This window comes from Egretta garzetta, unplaced genomic scaffold, assembly GCF_000687185.1.
Source record: "Egretta garzetta isolate BGI_Z169 unplaced genomic scaffold, ASM68718v1 scaffold45, whole genome shotgun sequence".
Classification (NCBI taxonomy): Eukaryota; Metazoa; Chordata; class Aves; order Pelecaniformes; family Ardeidae; genus Egretta; species Egretta garzetta.
In genome coordinates, this window is record NW_009260028.1 from 10,603,419 (window position 1) to 10,616,806 (window position 13,388).

General features: G+C 40.3%; 1 protein-coding gene across 1 annotated transcript; it reads right to left on the bottom strand.

The window, feature by feature from the left end:
* Positions 1 to 4,762: 4,762 nt before the first annotated feature.
* PSMG1 (proteasome assembly chaperone 1) lies at positions 4,763 to 13,382 on the bottom strand (the record flags this gene model as incomplete). The annotated part of the gene is made up of 6 exons (XM_035896504.1): positions 4,763 to 6,635; positions 7,717 to 7,853; positions 8,715 to 8,913; positions 11,202 to 11,264; positions 11,643 to 11,794; positions 13,265 to 13,382. Coding segments are annotated over 6 exons (744 nt in total), but the record flags the coding sequence as incomplete, so codon positions are not given.
* Between the last annotated feature and the right edge of the window lie 6 nt (positions 13,383 to 13,388).

The following is a 13,388-nucleotide window of genomic DNA, read 5'->3' on the forward strand; positions in this document are numbered from 1 at the left end:
GACAGAACAAACCAGTTTGCAGTTTTGATTATCTGACCTCTCGGTCACCTCCACATTGGGATGCTCAGAAAAAGCAAATAATGGGCTCATTGTCCAATAGGACACAAAACAGAGCACTCACAGTTGGAGGCAACAAAACTTTCAATGAAAATTACACTAGACAAACCTGCACCATCCAGAATTTCTTTACGTGCCAGACAGGGCGTCAGCTGGGAACTGTGGGGATTCGTACTTGATTTTTACCTGTAAGATCTGTGCAACAAGCTTCGCAGGAGACGAAGTTCATGTTCATATAGAAAATGTGCTTAGCACAACACCTGGGTATAAGTCTGTTTATAAAAACCCCACAGATTGAATTTTTTTTTTGTTAAAATAACCCCACTAAATTTCAATAGTCGTTAAAAGTAAATATTCCTTACATATGCTCTCATACAGCTCATAGAGAAGTGGACAAACATAAGAAAACAGAAAAACTGTTAGGGAGGTGCTGAATTGCCATATCTGCTGAATCCACGATTGCAGAGCATCTCCTCACACATGGCGCTACAAGGTTATCTCTAACGTGCTTGCTTCCTGCCACTTGGAAAAAAAACCCAACAACCCGAGAGCGCTACGTTGGGGACTCTTAATTCTGGTTTCAGGTTGAAGAGCTTTGCACCAGCACTTTCTAAGTAATGAACAAAAGAACTGCTTGTTCCTTGACAGCATCCGCAGGGTTTCTTGCAAGTGTCCTCCAGGGTTTAAGGATGGAAATAGCCAGGCACACTGTGCTTATTCTGCACAAAAAAATACCTTTTTCAATCCAATTTGGAAGGGAGTTAAGTGGAACAGCACAAAGGCATTCTTTGTGACCTGCAAGAATGTTACTCAGGCCAGCAGGGAATAGCTAACCCATCTTACAACCTGCTTTTATTTCACAACCACCGTCTCAAACCCTAATTTTATAGGATGGTCAGTGCTAAGGTTTTTTTCTACTGTGCTCTCACCTTTCCATACTGGCTGTCTCTGTTCTCACACAACCTTCCAGCTACAACCCTTCTACCCACAGGTTTTATTTGGTTTCTTTAAGCACGGCTGTACATTCACCATTCACCTGTTCAGTAACGGAATTGCTGCCTTCAGTGACTGTGACTCTGTTATGTTCATTCCCCCTTTTGTTAATTCCCTACGAAGCAGCAGATTGGCTTTACAGTCTATAAAGCTGATGGAATATAGATGGCTTTCACTTCAGTAAACCTTGAAAAGGGATCCAAGTCCAAATCAGACCTAACAGAAGAATTCAAATTTCAATCCTGAATGTAAGAAATACAGTGGTTCTAGCGTATGAAAGCATGCTGTAGTCCACTGATTAAAACACAGGTGAAGGACCCCAGGGTCTTTTCAGTAAATGCCTATGTTACGAAACTGCCCTCTGAAGGTACATCACCATTCTCACACAACATTTTCCACTTTAAAGCAATTACCCAGGCAAGTGCATACAAAGAACATTTAAACACTTGGTTATACAATTATTTGAAGTAAAAAATTTGAGACTACAGCCTCCCATTCAGCCTTTAACTTTCTCCCACCTGCATACTGTTTGGGGTCTGCGGTGCTCTTCCCTCACTGAAGACGTCTCAGGATCCCCTGCTATCAAAGCGAAACCAGTGATTTGCATTTTCACCCTGTGAGTTAATGGTTTCCCACAGTATTTTGCTCATCGACTATTCGAGGATATCTACCAACAGCATCTCAGTGTTTCCTATAAAGTGAGGAAGTCTTACCTCAGAGCTCTGATCTCACTCGGCTAGGTAGAGGTGCCCATTAATGTTGGTTGCTGTTACATGCAGCAGCTGTCAAAACTTCTAGTCTAAAATATTTAAAGGGAAAAAATACAGATCTGATTGCATTGAAAAAAAATAATCTCTCCTACTTTCATTTCATTCTTAGCTCATTTAGTTTTTTCAATGCTTTAGACACGAAACAGAACATTTTAAAAAAAACCAGAAAGAATATCTGAGGTTAGACAAAATGCTTGCCTTCTTTAAAAATCTTTTTCATTACCTGCAACATTTCCAACGTTTTCAAGTTTCACTAGAGTAATTCAATTTCTACTTTCAGCAACCTAATCCAGCCTTGTTCTTACAACTCATCTTGCGAGCGCTCAACACGTCAGCAAGTCAGGTTCCAGGTACCTCAGCTTGTTCACCCACAAAATAATACAGATCCCCGCTGCATGTCAAATTGTCATTTATTTACACGGCTTGCCTAGCATTACTAAAGAAACTCTTGCCTGAAGTTGAGGCAGAAACAAATTCCTCCTTTATGGGCCACTGGAGTAGTCCCGTGCCTCAGTTATCACACTCTCCAACACGGTGGAGAAATGAAACCACCAATCTCATCCTGAGCTTCCTCCCTTCCACCTTGCTGTAACAGAGCACTGCCGTTTAGAAGGATAGCTTTATCTGGGAAAAAGTGCCTAACATTGTAATTAAAGATGCAAACGTCTTCAGGCATCGGGTGGGGACTGAATTAAAGTTTGCAGGGCAAACTTCCAGGACTTTCCTAAATTTTGCCTATTTGACTTCCCAAATGTTTTAATACAGTTTTTGGCATAGAAATTGTAAAATTATGTCAGGTAATGTAGCCTCCTCCTCTGAGGCTTTGGCAACAAAGCAGTTTGCAGGGTGGAGCCTAAGGTATTTGCTGCCAGTATAAGAAGGCTGGAGTCTAGTAAGACTTAAATCATTTGCTAGAGCCATGCAGTAAGATGAAGAGACCTTCACATAGGAAGGGGGAAGAGACAGGCATCATGCATTAGCATCAAGGATGGATTGACGAAAGAATAAAGCCCTTTTCTATCTCATCTCTGTTGTGCAGTGGGAACACAGAAGTACGTGAACAAGGCTCAGGGAGCACGTTACTGGACCGGAGGCAGGCAGTCACTGGAAGCAACCTTCGGGACACGAGCTCCAACATCCCCTGCTTCAGTGCCACAGAAGGCCTGGGCTCCAACAGGAACATTCGGGCTCACGCTTTTGCGCACAGTGCCAGTGTTTCTGCTGATGGCACACAGGAAGGAGAAATTATACAGGAAAGAGAACTGGTACATGATGTACCAGTCAAATCCAGAAGGAACATAACAGGATGGAGAAGTGCTCAGGAAGCAGAGCCAGGCATAACGTTTTCATGCTAGATTTTCAAAAGACTGCAAGAATTTTATTACTGGAGAGTCATTGCACTGTATGTGACCACAACCATAGGGAATATGAAAGCATAATAGCAGCAATATTGCTGTTTTGGGCATTCAAACATGGAGGTTTTGTAACAAATTCAAATAAAACCCAGATTTCCTGGCTGGGACATTACCTTCTGACTATGTCTGTACAGTTCTGTACTCCTACACCGGTGACGTGAACTACACAGACACCAACATGTTACAAGCCAAAAGCTAAGGAGCCTCATTAAAGAGCACCATGATTCCAGGACTTACTAGGTCAGGTGTATCACCTTTGAGTCAGAGCCTTTGATGAAAGAATATGTCTGCCTACCAAATACATTCTGCAGCATGATGAAACAGATTAAACTTGAGAAGAGGCAGTGTCCTTGGTTTGGGAGACAGAAGACAACTCTGTGTTCTCTGAAAAAAAAAAACAGCCAACCAACCAAAAATCCCCAAAAAACGGGTAGCAAATGGCTTAGATGATTGGAAAACTGGAAAAAGAAAACTCTTCCAGTCTAACAGTTCACTCTGTCTGGTTTTGTTGTTTGCATTCAGCCCAATACCTTAAGGAAGCAGGTCTTAGACAACCACATGTCAGACACGGAGGCAAGAATGCACTTCTTCCCCCACAGCTTTTGAAGCCATCTGCCGTATCTGACAAAAGAGTTTGAAGCTTACATGCTCCTCTAAGTATTACAAAAACCAGCAGCTGTTAGAAACAAAGAAAACCTTATTGCAGGCTCTTACTAGATACTGGAGAGTGTAGAAGAAAAACACCCAACACCTTAGCAATGTTCAAATATGAAAAAATCTCCAGTCAACACTCACATCTCATCTTGGGCATCGTTAGTTCTGATGCTTCCAGAACTACTTGTTTTATGGAGGGAATATGAGCTACTTCACACATCAAATTATGGAAAAAGATAGAAGGAATTTTAAATTAAAATACCTTCTTTCACTGCCCTGTAATACTTACCATGTACTGGAAAAGGTTGGCATTTCCCTTTCACACAGCACAATTGAGCTGACACTGATGAGGGAGAGTCTTACTGGCTATATGGTGTGCGTGTGCCCTGGCCTATATGGTTTCATGCCAGGGAGGATTACTGCTGCACAAAGCTGGACCTCATCTGTGATGTGGATCACAGAAATACACCTGGATACGCAGGGTGCAACCGCTAGCTCGAAGAGTATCCAACAGAAAAAGCACCACCTCCTACGTAAACATTTCCAGCTACAGAGGGCTACTGCACCCTTCAAAGGAAGAACAATCAGCCTTCGGAGCATTCTGCCAATACAACAGTTCTCAGACTTTCTAATTTCATCTTCCAAATTGCTGGAGTGTTTTGTTTGCCACTTTTACTCAAGGTGTTTAAGGGTATTGCCACACCCAGGCAGTAAAAAGTGAATTACACTTCATGGATAGGATAACTGTTTTGAAACATTGCAAACTCCACAGGTGATAAACCAATACTAGAAGTATACTCACAATTCCTGCGTATTTATTATTAAAGATACTTCTTGTTTTATACTTTATTTATTATGAATCAAAACCGCCTTTAGTACACAAGTAAGAAAACGGTGCAGCCAATGTGGAACTCTCGGAGCAACAAATTCTCAGCTCAGATCACGCATACAAACAGATTTTTAATTAAAATGCTGCACAGAAATGGAAAAAAAGAAAAAAAACAAAACAGGAGGAACCATGTCCTGGCACTTCATGCTTCAGAGTTTGTTCCAAAATACAGTACTGCTTAAAGCAACAGTTGCTTGCTTATCCGTAATTATATTAACAGAAATTTAAATCAATGTCTTAACTGATAACGCAACTCGATATCCACATCAGAATATTCTACTACCGTTGAAACTGCAATGCAGGGTGCTGTTAAAAATTTCCAAAACCAGAAGTTGTAGTGGGCCTACTGACACCAGGGGTTACTTGCTTCAGTGGAGGCTGACTAAGCCGACCACTTTCAAACCTGAAGGGATGACAGTTCCATTAAAGGAATACACTGTTCAAAAATGCCCACTGGGCAGCCACTGTAAGTCACAGTTAAACTTAGTAGAGAACTTTGAAGCTGATACCCTTGTGTTCCAAAAGGATAAGCCAAATGCAATTTAAAGATCTCTGTGCAGTGACACCACCAGCGAATTACCTGGTAGCAACAGAAACACTATCTTTAACACCATTTTCTTAAATAAAATGTTAAATTAAACAGAGGATGTATACAAGTCAGAGCTGCATGCCAATCTCTAAATACACTGCTGAAATTGTTACCAACTTCCAGAGACACTTTAAAACTTGAACTTTTGCTCTACTCTAAGAATCACATACTCTGCCTAGAAGATCTTGTACTATTCCTACCGTTGCCAGCAATTTGGAGTTTTAAAGTGGATAGATTTAATCAGTTTGCCTTGGCAAATCCAGCTGAAGCGGCTTGCGAGCCTACCACCCCGTCTCACTGGGAGAGGCTCCCACCACTGCGAGAGATCTGACAGCAGGGAACGCTCCTGCCCCTCCATGGCTCCTGCTCAAGGCCTGAAGCTGAAACCTCCAACAGAGGCGAGGTCTCAGCAAGGCGCTGTCAATGGGGGCTGCAGCATCTGAACGTGGGCACACCTCTCTTCCTGCCAGACCTGCAGGCAGCAGCACCCGAAACGCCTGTGACAACCTACTTGGTGAATCCAAGTCACAGCCCTTCCATGCCGTTCAAAACAGCCCCCTATTCCTGCCTCCTACTAGTTTGTAAAACAAGCTTATTTTCCACTAGTAAGTCTTTTAAAGGTATTTACCATACTGTACTTACTATACTTTGTATCAACACGTACATGAAAAAAGAAGTATGTGCACACATATGTATATATGTATCATTCATACATACACACACAAAAAATTATAAATATTTATGTATGTAAACAGATGCAGAGCGTGTTTTCTCCATCACAGACAAATTTTTAGAGAGGATCGAGTATTAGGAAAACTTGTGTGTCTCAAAATAAAGTAAAAAATAGGTGTTCTCATTGGATATAGACAGAATTCCTTAACTGCATTTCCTCTCTCTTACATATAAAAGGTATACATTTAGATAAGACAATCCCTTCAGGAGGAGAAAAAAAGAAGTTGCTTTTCGTACTCAAGGTATCTTTCCTAAAGTCGCTCCAGAAGGACGTCTCTCAAGCCATGCAAAAGAACTGCATGTGTTTGTAGTGATGAATTAGAAAGTAACAAAAATGAGCGCAGAAGTAAAAATCTACTGGAATTTATTCCACTTTTAAGGAAACAACTACAATTCCAAAATGTCCTCTACAGAAGAAACGGGAGTTTACGAAAGTGCAGTCTGCGTCATAAACGTCCTCTTTAGATATAGATATTATTGTGAGTTTCATTGGTTGTCAGTAACTTCTTCAAAATCTTTGTGCTTTCAGATACATCCTAGAAAAAGGAAGAGATGATCAGCATTAGCTACGCTGCTGGTAACAAAACAAAACAAAAAAGCCTCACTGTCCTCTACTCCAATTTTTATTGCTCTGAATATCAGTTTAAGATGTTAACTGTGAGCACAACTCAGGTCTTCCAAGTGAAGGTATCCAGAGACCTGCTAAAGGCTCCAAATGAATTTGCAGTTCAACGATAGCATGGAATTTGTTAATTTGCATTCCTCCTCACTTGTACACGAGAGGAAGAACCTGCATATTTGCGATTGTTTTCCTTCAGAGCTTAAACATTTACATACTAGTGTGTTAGCCTTATTTAGCAGGCCAGTATAAACTGTAATGAAAACTCACAAATCCCACATTTAAAGCTGAAATAAATACTTCTGTACACAGAAACCTCTTCTGTCATTGGAATGTAAGTTCAGTTGGCAAAAGCGAGGAGAGCTTTTTGAACCAACTATACTTCAATTAAAAATGTTTCAGGAAGAAGCAAAACATTCACTTTAGTAGCTATAATGCTACAATTTCAGAGCTGCTTGATTAGTGTGGAACTGTTAAGAATCATCTTTAGAAATTCACTCTTTTCATTCCAAAAAGAAGTTATAGGCCAAAATAAATTTCTTAAAAAGCTTTCATGTATTGCACAAGACAGGTAGATACAGAGCTAAAGCAGAGCCATCTTGAATATGAATGTAGAATGTTAAAACTTTTAAGTATACTTATTTTTCTTTAATGTGAGATACCTCCAAAAAAACCCACTGCTTAAAATAACCACAAGAAATCACTCTCTGATATACTAATACCACCACAAGAGCCTGAACAGTCAAAATGAAGTTTTGAGAGAAGCTGCGGATTCATTATTTCTAAGCAATTTATAAACAGATGTAAATAGTTACAGCAGGTGCTATACCAGAAATCATTGTCCTCTGCCAATAAAGTCTGTGCATTTCTGTACATTACACTTATCAGCCTTTTCAGGTGGAATCCTCATTGGAGTGCATCAACAGCAGAATGCAAGAGATGAAAGACAGACCAGAAAAGGCCAAACCTCCCATTAATTTTTAAATACACAATTTTACCTTGACTAAACTCTTCAGGGTTTTAGAAGAAAGCAGAGGCTTGAACGCTTCGATTGTAACCGTGTCCAGTTTGATGAAATCAGTGTAGCACTGATACAACACTGCAGGAATCTGCCATACTTGACAATAACTCAAAACTGAATACAAGTCAAAATAAAAAATGTGTTAGGTTCAGCAAAAAAAAAATCTGTGGACAAAATTGCATTTGTTCTGGCAAGACCTTCAGAAGCATGGAAGTTTTATGAATTAACCAACTACTCAGTATACTGACTGCTGGACTGGCCATCCCTCATTCCTCAGGTACACAAGAAAATAATGCACCAAAAATTAGTAAAATGCAGTTGGCATTTCTTCCTGGCAAATACCTTAAGTGGAAACTGTATGTTATCGGTAAACAAAAATCATACAAGCTTCTGTAAAAAAAAAAAAAACAAAACAGAAAACCAACCCCAAACCAACCAAATATAAAAACTCAAAACAAAGTGCAAACAAGATAAAAACTTTTTCTAGAAAAATCATCCAGTTTTAGCTCCTGCCAGATAAGTTTTTTCCTTGTGATGCTACCGCTAATTTGGTACTCTGTAATGAAAAGCCTCAGATTTTTATTGCATTACATAGTAAAATTGAATCTAACTTTTACATGAGGTCGATCAGTAGCACTGTCAAACCTAATTACCTGTAATATGCAGAAAGGACTTTCTGAGCCTCAGTTCGAATGCTCAGATGAAAACAACTCTTAATAAAAAGTACTTAGTTTGTAACTAAAATGCTAAAAAAATCCAATATACAATACAAAGGGTAAAAGGATTTGTGGGTGGTTTTGAAATTTGTCCCTATTTCACAAGGCAACATGTGAGATGTCAAACTGTTAGGAATTAATTTTCAAAATGCTAACTTGTTAGCCAGTTCACAAAATTAGTTAAAAATTCTAATTGCTCTTCAAAGCGAATTTTGTGTTGCCACCAGCAGCCTTGAAAATAATTGGAATTGCAAAATACCAGCAGCAGGAAGATCTCGCACAATGTTAGGTTGTTCCAGCAGTGGGCAGCAGACCTGCTCTTTGAATTCTTTGGTCTTCAAGGCTTTCAGAAATGGAGATGGAAGTGTCAGAGTGGATTCCTGAGTTTTATAATCAGCTACAGGACATGTTGACAGAATGGTTACTTGCAAGCCCTCCTTTTGCATACAGCCAAAAACCTGAAATAAAAATGCCAATACATAAGAAAAATTTATCTTCTCACAGAAACAGCATAAACAGCATAAAAAAAGATTAATTTCAATTTCACTGCAGATGGCAAATGGCAGTTTAAATTCAGGTTTGCAGGACTAACTAAAATTTGAATCACAACCTTCAGATAGAAACTTCACATGCATTGCTCTTGGGATGGAGGTAAAAAAAAACAAAGAACAGCTAACATATTTAGCAAGTCTATTGGTTTTCTTGAGAGGCTTTAGGTTTTGAGCACTTTCTATTCATCTGCAAATACATTAAGACTTACTGCTTTTTACTAATGGTGATTGTAGAAAGAAAAAGAACTCCAAATAAAACCAGGCAGCTTGCTAAGCTGCAAGACATTTGAAATTGAAATCGTGCTCCCCAGAAATTCTACAGTACTTAGAAAGAGTCTTTGTTTTAAATATTCAGATTTTATTTAATTATATTCAGGTTGAATTGAGAAAGAGAACCTTAATTTTTCCAGCCTTCCTTAAATTCAAAGAAGAGAGTTTGACAAGCATTATACAAAACATACTTTTGGATCCATTGCATGCAATCACAAACCACCAACACGCTGCACAGTGTTCCACTGTTCTTAAAGAACGTATGTCAAAATGAGTAGAAACAAGGTAAACCCGCACCTTCCCTTCACACTGTCCTCTTCAGAGTTATGATCAGTACGGAATTTGGTAAACACTAGAGAAACTCTCCTGTTTCTGTATATGGCACCAATCACAGAGGGGAAGCTGACTGTTCCCTCTCATCAGTGTGTTACCACTGTAATATAAAACTGGTCTAACTTTTCAGAAGCACACATATTTTCAATTTACTTTGTTGGAAACATTGGCTGGTATGCATTACTGTGAAACTTTAGTCTGCATGTTCTCATTTTGTCAGTGATCCCTTACTGAGGAAACACATACAGAAGTAAAAAATCTGACTTTTGGAGACTGCGAAGGTGCTCGGTGAATCAGAATTTATAAAGCATATGGACTAGGTCTGTAAGTCACACTAAAAGCAAAAGATCACCAGCACAACGTTTTTGCTGTATGTTTAAAAATACCAATAACCACAAAGTCTAAAAATACTCAAGAACACTGATGTGATAAAACTGTACACTCCTACTGCTCAAGAACACCTACATTTGAAATAACGCATATGCACAAACAGCTGGAAAAATACAAATGGGGAAGACAGCAAAACCACAACCATCTTTCTTTTGTAATCCCAGTTCAAATGAAGCGCAAGAATGTGTGGAATACAGCAAAATCAAAATATTTTAGGTCTTAGGGTTTCTAAACTTCAAGGTGAACCATTACCCCCCAACCAAAGCAAATTAAAGCATTTCAACAGGCCAAGGAACCACAAAACGCTGGTTTTCCACAAACTTGGGTCCGAAAACCCTCTATCATTCAGTGAAGCTACCCCGGTTTTCCATCCTTTTTGCCTTCCCGTAATCTCTCTGGCTCCCTCACAGCAAGATACTCGCATGGTTCTCCCTCGCAACCAAGTAATCTTTCTCACACACCAGCTGGGCCAGCTGGCAGGCTGGGCTGGGCGGGTATCGCTCACCTCAGGCTGAGGACGCGCTCTCAGCGGACACAGCGCTTTTTATCTCCCTCCTTGTATCTCTAGCCACAGCCTTACACAACATCAGCGTAACGTAATAGCTTTAGAATCTCTGCTTGTTCATCAAATTTAAAGGGAGGGAGGTCAGCAGACAGACAGCAAGACAAAATAAGCCATACTGCTTTGGAGGCACCTTCCTTTAGGGTTCCTCCTTGTGAAAGGAACAGGGCACACCCGTGAGTAAAGACGCCATCCATCAGGAGTTTCACAACAGGCTTGCCTGGCAGCCCTTTGGCAGCTGTACAAATGCAGTTATGTTACTGTTTCTTAAGGAAGGATTCTCTCAGAGCTGAAACAAGCCATAGGAAATTTAAGCCAAAGAGGAAAAAGGTTTTGGCTTTTTTTTGGTTTTTTTTTTTGGTTAAGGCCAACAAAATTGAAACTGTCCCAAAGAATTAATTGCACAAAGTTGGTAAGTTAGAGCTGATGCAACTGGCAGCACCTAGAAAGAAATTTCACAGAAACCGCAGATAGTAAATTGTTGATTTGTTGAATATTTAAGGAAAGAAAGCCACAGGGAAAACAGTTCTTTACAATGCTGTCATGTTTAGAATATCAGAGATGAAGAGACACTTAGGCTAAGTTGAAGATCCCCACCCCTAAGATTTCATTGCTCGGTTTGTTGTCTTGCCAGTTTTACCTTTTCAAGCCACTGGAACTGTTGATCCTCAGCAACATAGCAACTACACTGGCACAACAACACCTTAAAAAAAGAAAAAGTTACATAAGCAAATGGTTTAAAGAGCACAACAACAGCTCATAACCACGTGATGTGACTGCAGGCAACAACTTGTTCAGTTTTCTTGGGCTTCTTCAACTCTATTTCAACATGAATTTTTAATTCAGAATTGATGCGAAGCAATCAGGCTGTCACACACCTTTTTTGTACTGAACTCCACATGCCAGAACATCAAATAGTTTTAGTGAGCATAACAACCCTCCAGATTTTTGATGAGATTTAATTCGGAATACTGCAGCGCCTTAATGCTTTGTTTGCCCTGGGCAGGGTAGGGGGTGGATGAAGGTTGCTCTCTTTTTCAGAAAGCTAAAACATAGAGGAATTCATGCATAGGTCACTTACTGTCGGATCTGATACTAATCGGTAGAACAAACAGAAAGAATCTGTTGGGAGGACGTTTGTTGTGTTGGATGTTCGACACCACTCATTCCACAGCTTCACGACTCCAACTACTTCCCAACATACAGAATCCAGAATAAAAGAAGACAGGAAAGCTGCAAAAACCAGTAAACGTTGTTATATTACAAAGAATAAAATCTCTGTTCTACAAATAAATACCTGAACTGAATTAGATTATTTCTTTGCAATCTCAAGTTAAAAAAAATGTAGTAACGTATTTTTATCAACATATACTTGTTGAACAAATCCAGCAAAGATCAAGAATGTGAGTAACCTCAATGCATCAAGACTTAAAAGATAAAGAGGAGTTCTACATACAGAGATCCCTAACATCAAAAATGTGTATTCTTAGGAATTATGTCACTATGGTCAGCTTTGATTCCTTTAATATTTACACCCTTAGTGTATACTAAGTCTTTAATACTTCTTAACATACCAGATACAACAGATTTCTCTTCTCAAAAAAAAAAAAAAAATCACTGAATCGACAAGGCAGAACTATTACACTGGCTCTAGGAAGCAGAAACAACCGTATGCATGACTTAGTGGCAAATCCTAAATCAAATGTTCATAAATCAAATTCCTGTCAAAAGTTACTGTTAAACAGAAACCATCTGTAACTATTTTTTCAAGGAAAAACCTGAACAAAGAAAAAACAAGTTAGCAAAGTTAACTTAGATACCATCTAAATGTCACCTAGATGTGACCTAAACATAAAGAAGACGTAAAACTTCTTTATATCCACAGGGAAACAACTAATAAAAAACCTCAAGACCTTGGTATATATGTGTGGGAAGAGGGGAGGGTGTTTCAAGACCCTAGGCCTAACTGAGTAAATAACCACCTCAAAAGAGGGCATTGTGAACAAGTAGGGAATTAGAATGTGAAAAGGGGGCCAACTAATCAAGAAAAGAATTTAAAAAAAAAAAAAATCACTATTCATTAAAGAAATTACAGCTTACTGACCCATGATCCTACCTCTTTGACAGATCCCTATTTCAGAACACTAGGCTGCACTGAGCAACTTCCTACTATTAGAAGAAAACTTCTGCCAATTAATAAACAATCCAGGAGAGTTTTACCCAACAAAAGTCACATAAAGGAAAAGGGGGGCTGTCCCAACTAAAATCCAAAACGAAACCCTACTTTGCTTCTACGCTTCAACTAGACCCACATCATTTTAGCGCGACCTGACAGGAGGAATAAGCAGCTGTAACAAAACCTGCGTTTTACGCATCCAGACTAACGTTGCCTTTCTCTGGACAGCTCAGCTGCCTCGGGGCTAGAAGCACGCTCTCTACGTGGCGGGCCGGCCCCCCCGAGGCCCGCTCCCATGGCACAGACCCACGCTGCCCGGACCCCCCGAGGCTCACGGCACAGACCCACGCTGGCCGGACACCCCGAGGCCCACTCCCACGGCACAGACCCACGTTACCACAGGCGCCGGCAAAGGGAGCGCCCTGGCACGCTCACGCTCCTCTCCCGGCCTCCTGCCTTCTCCACTTTAGCCAACAGCAACACTTCGGAGGCTCAGCCGGTTCGGCTTTGCAGTCTGCACCACCCACCTGCGGCGTTGTGTCCTATCGCGACTATAAATTTGGAGCAGGCGAAGGGCTCGGCGGCAGAGCTTTCCGGAGTCGCGCCCGACGCCCAGGTCCAGAGGACGTCGATCTCCCTGGCAAGAGAGGC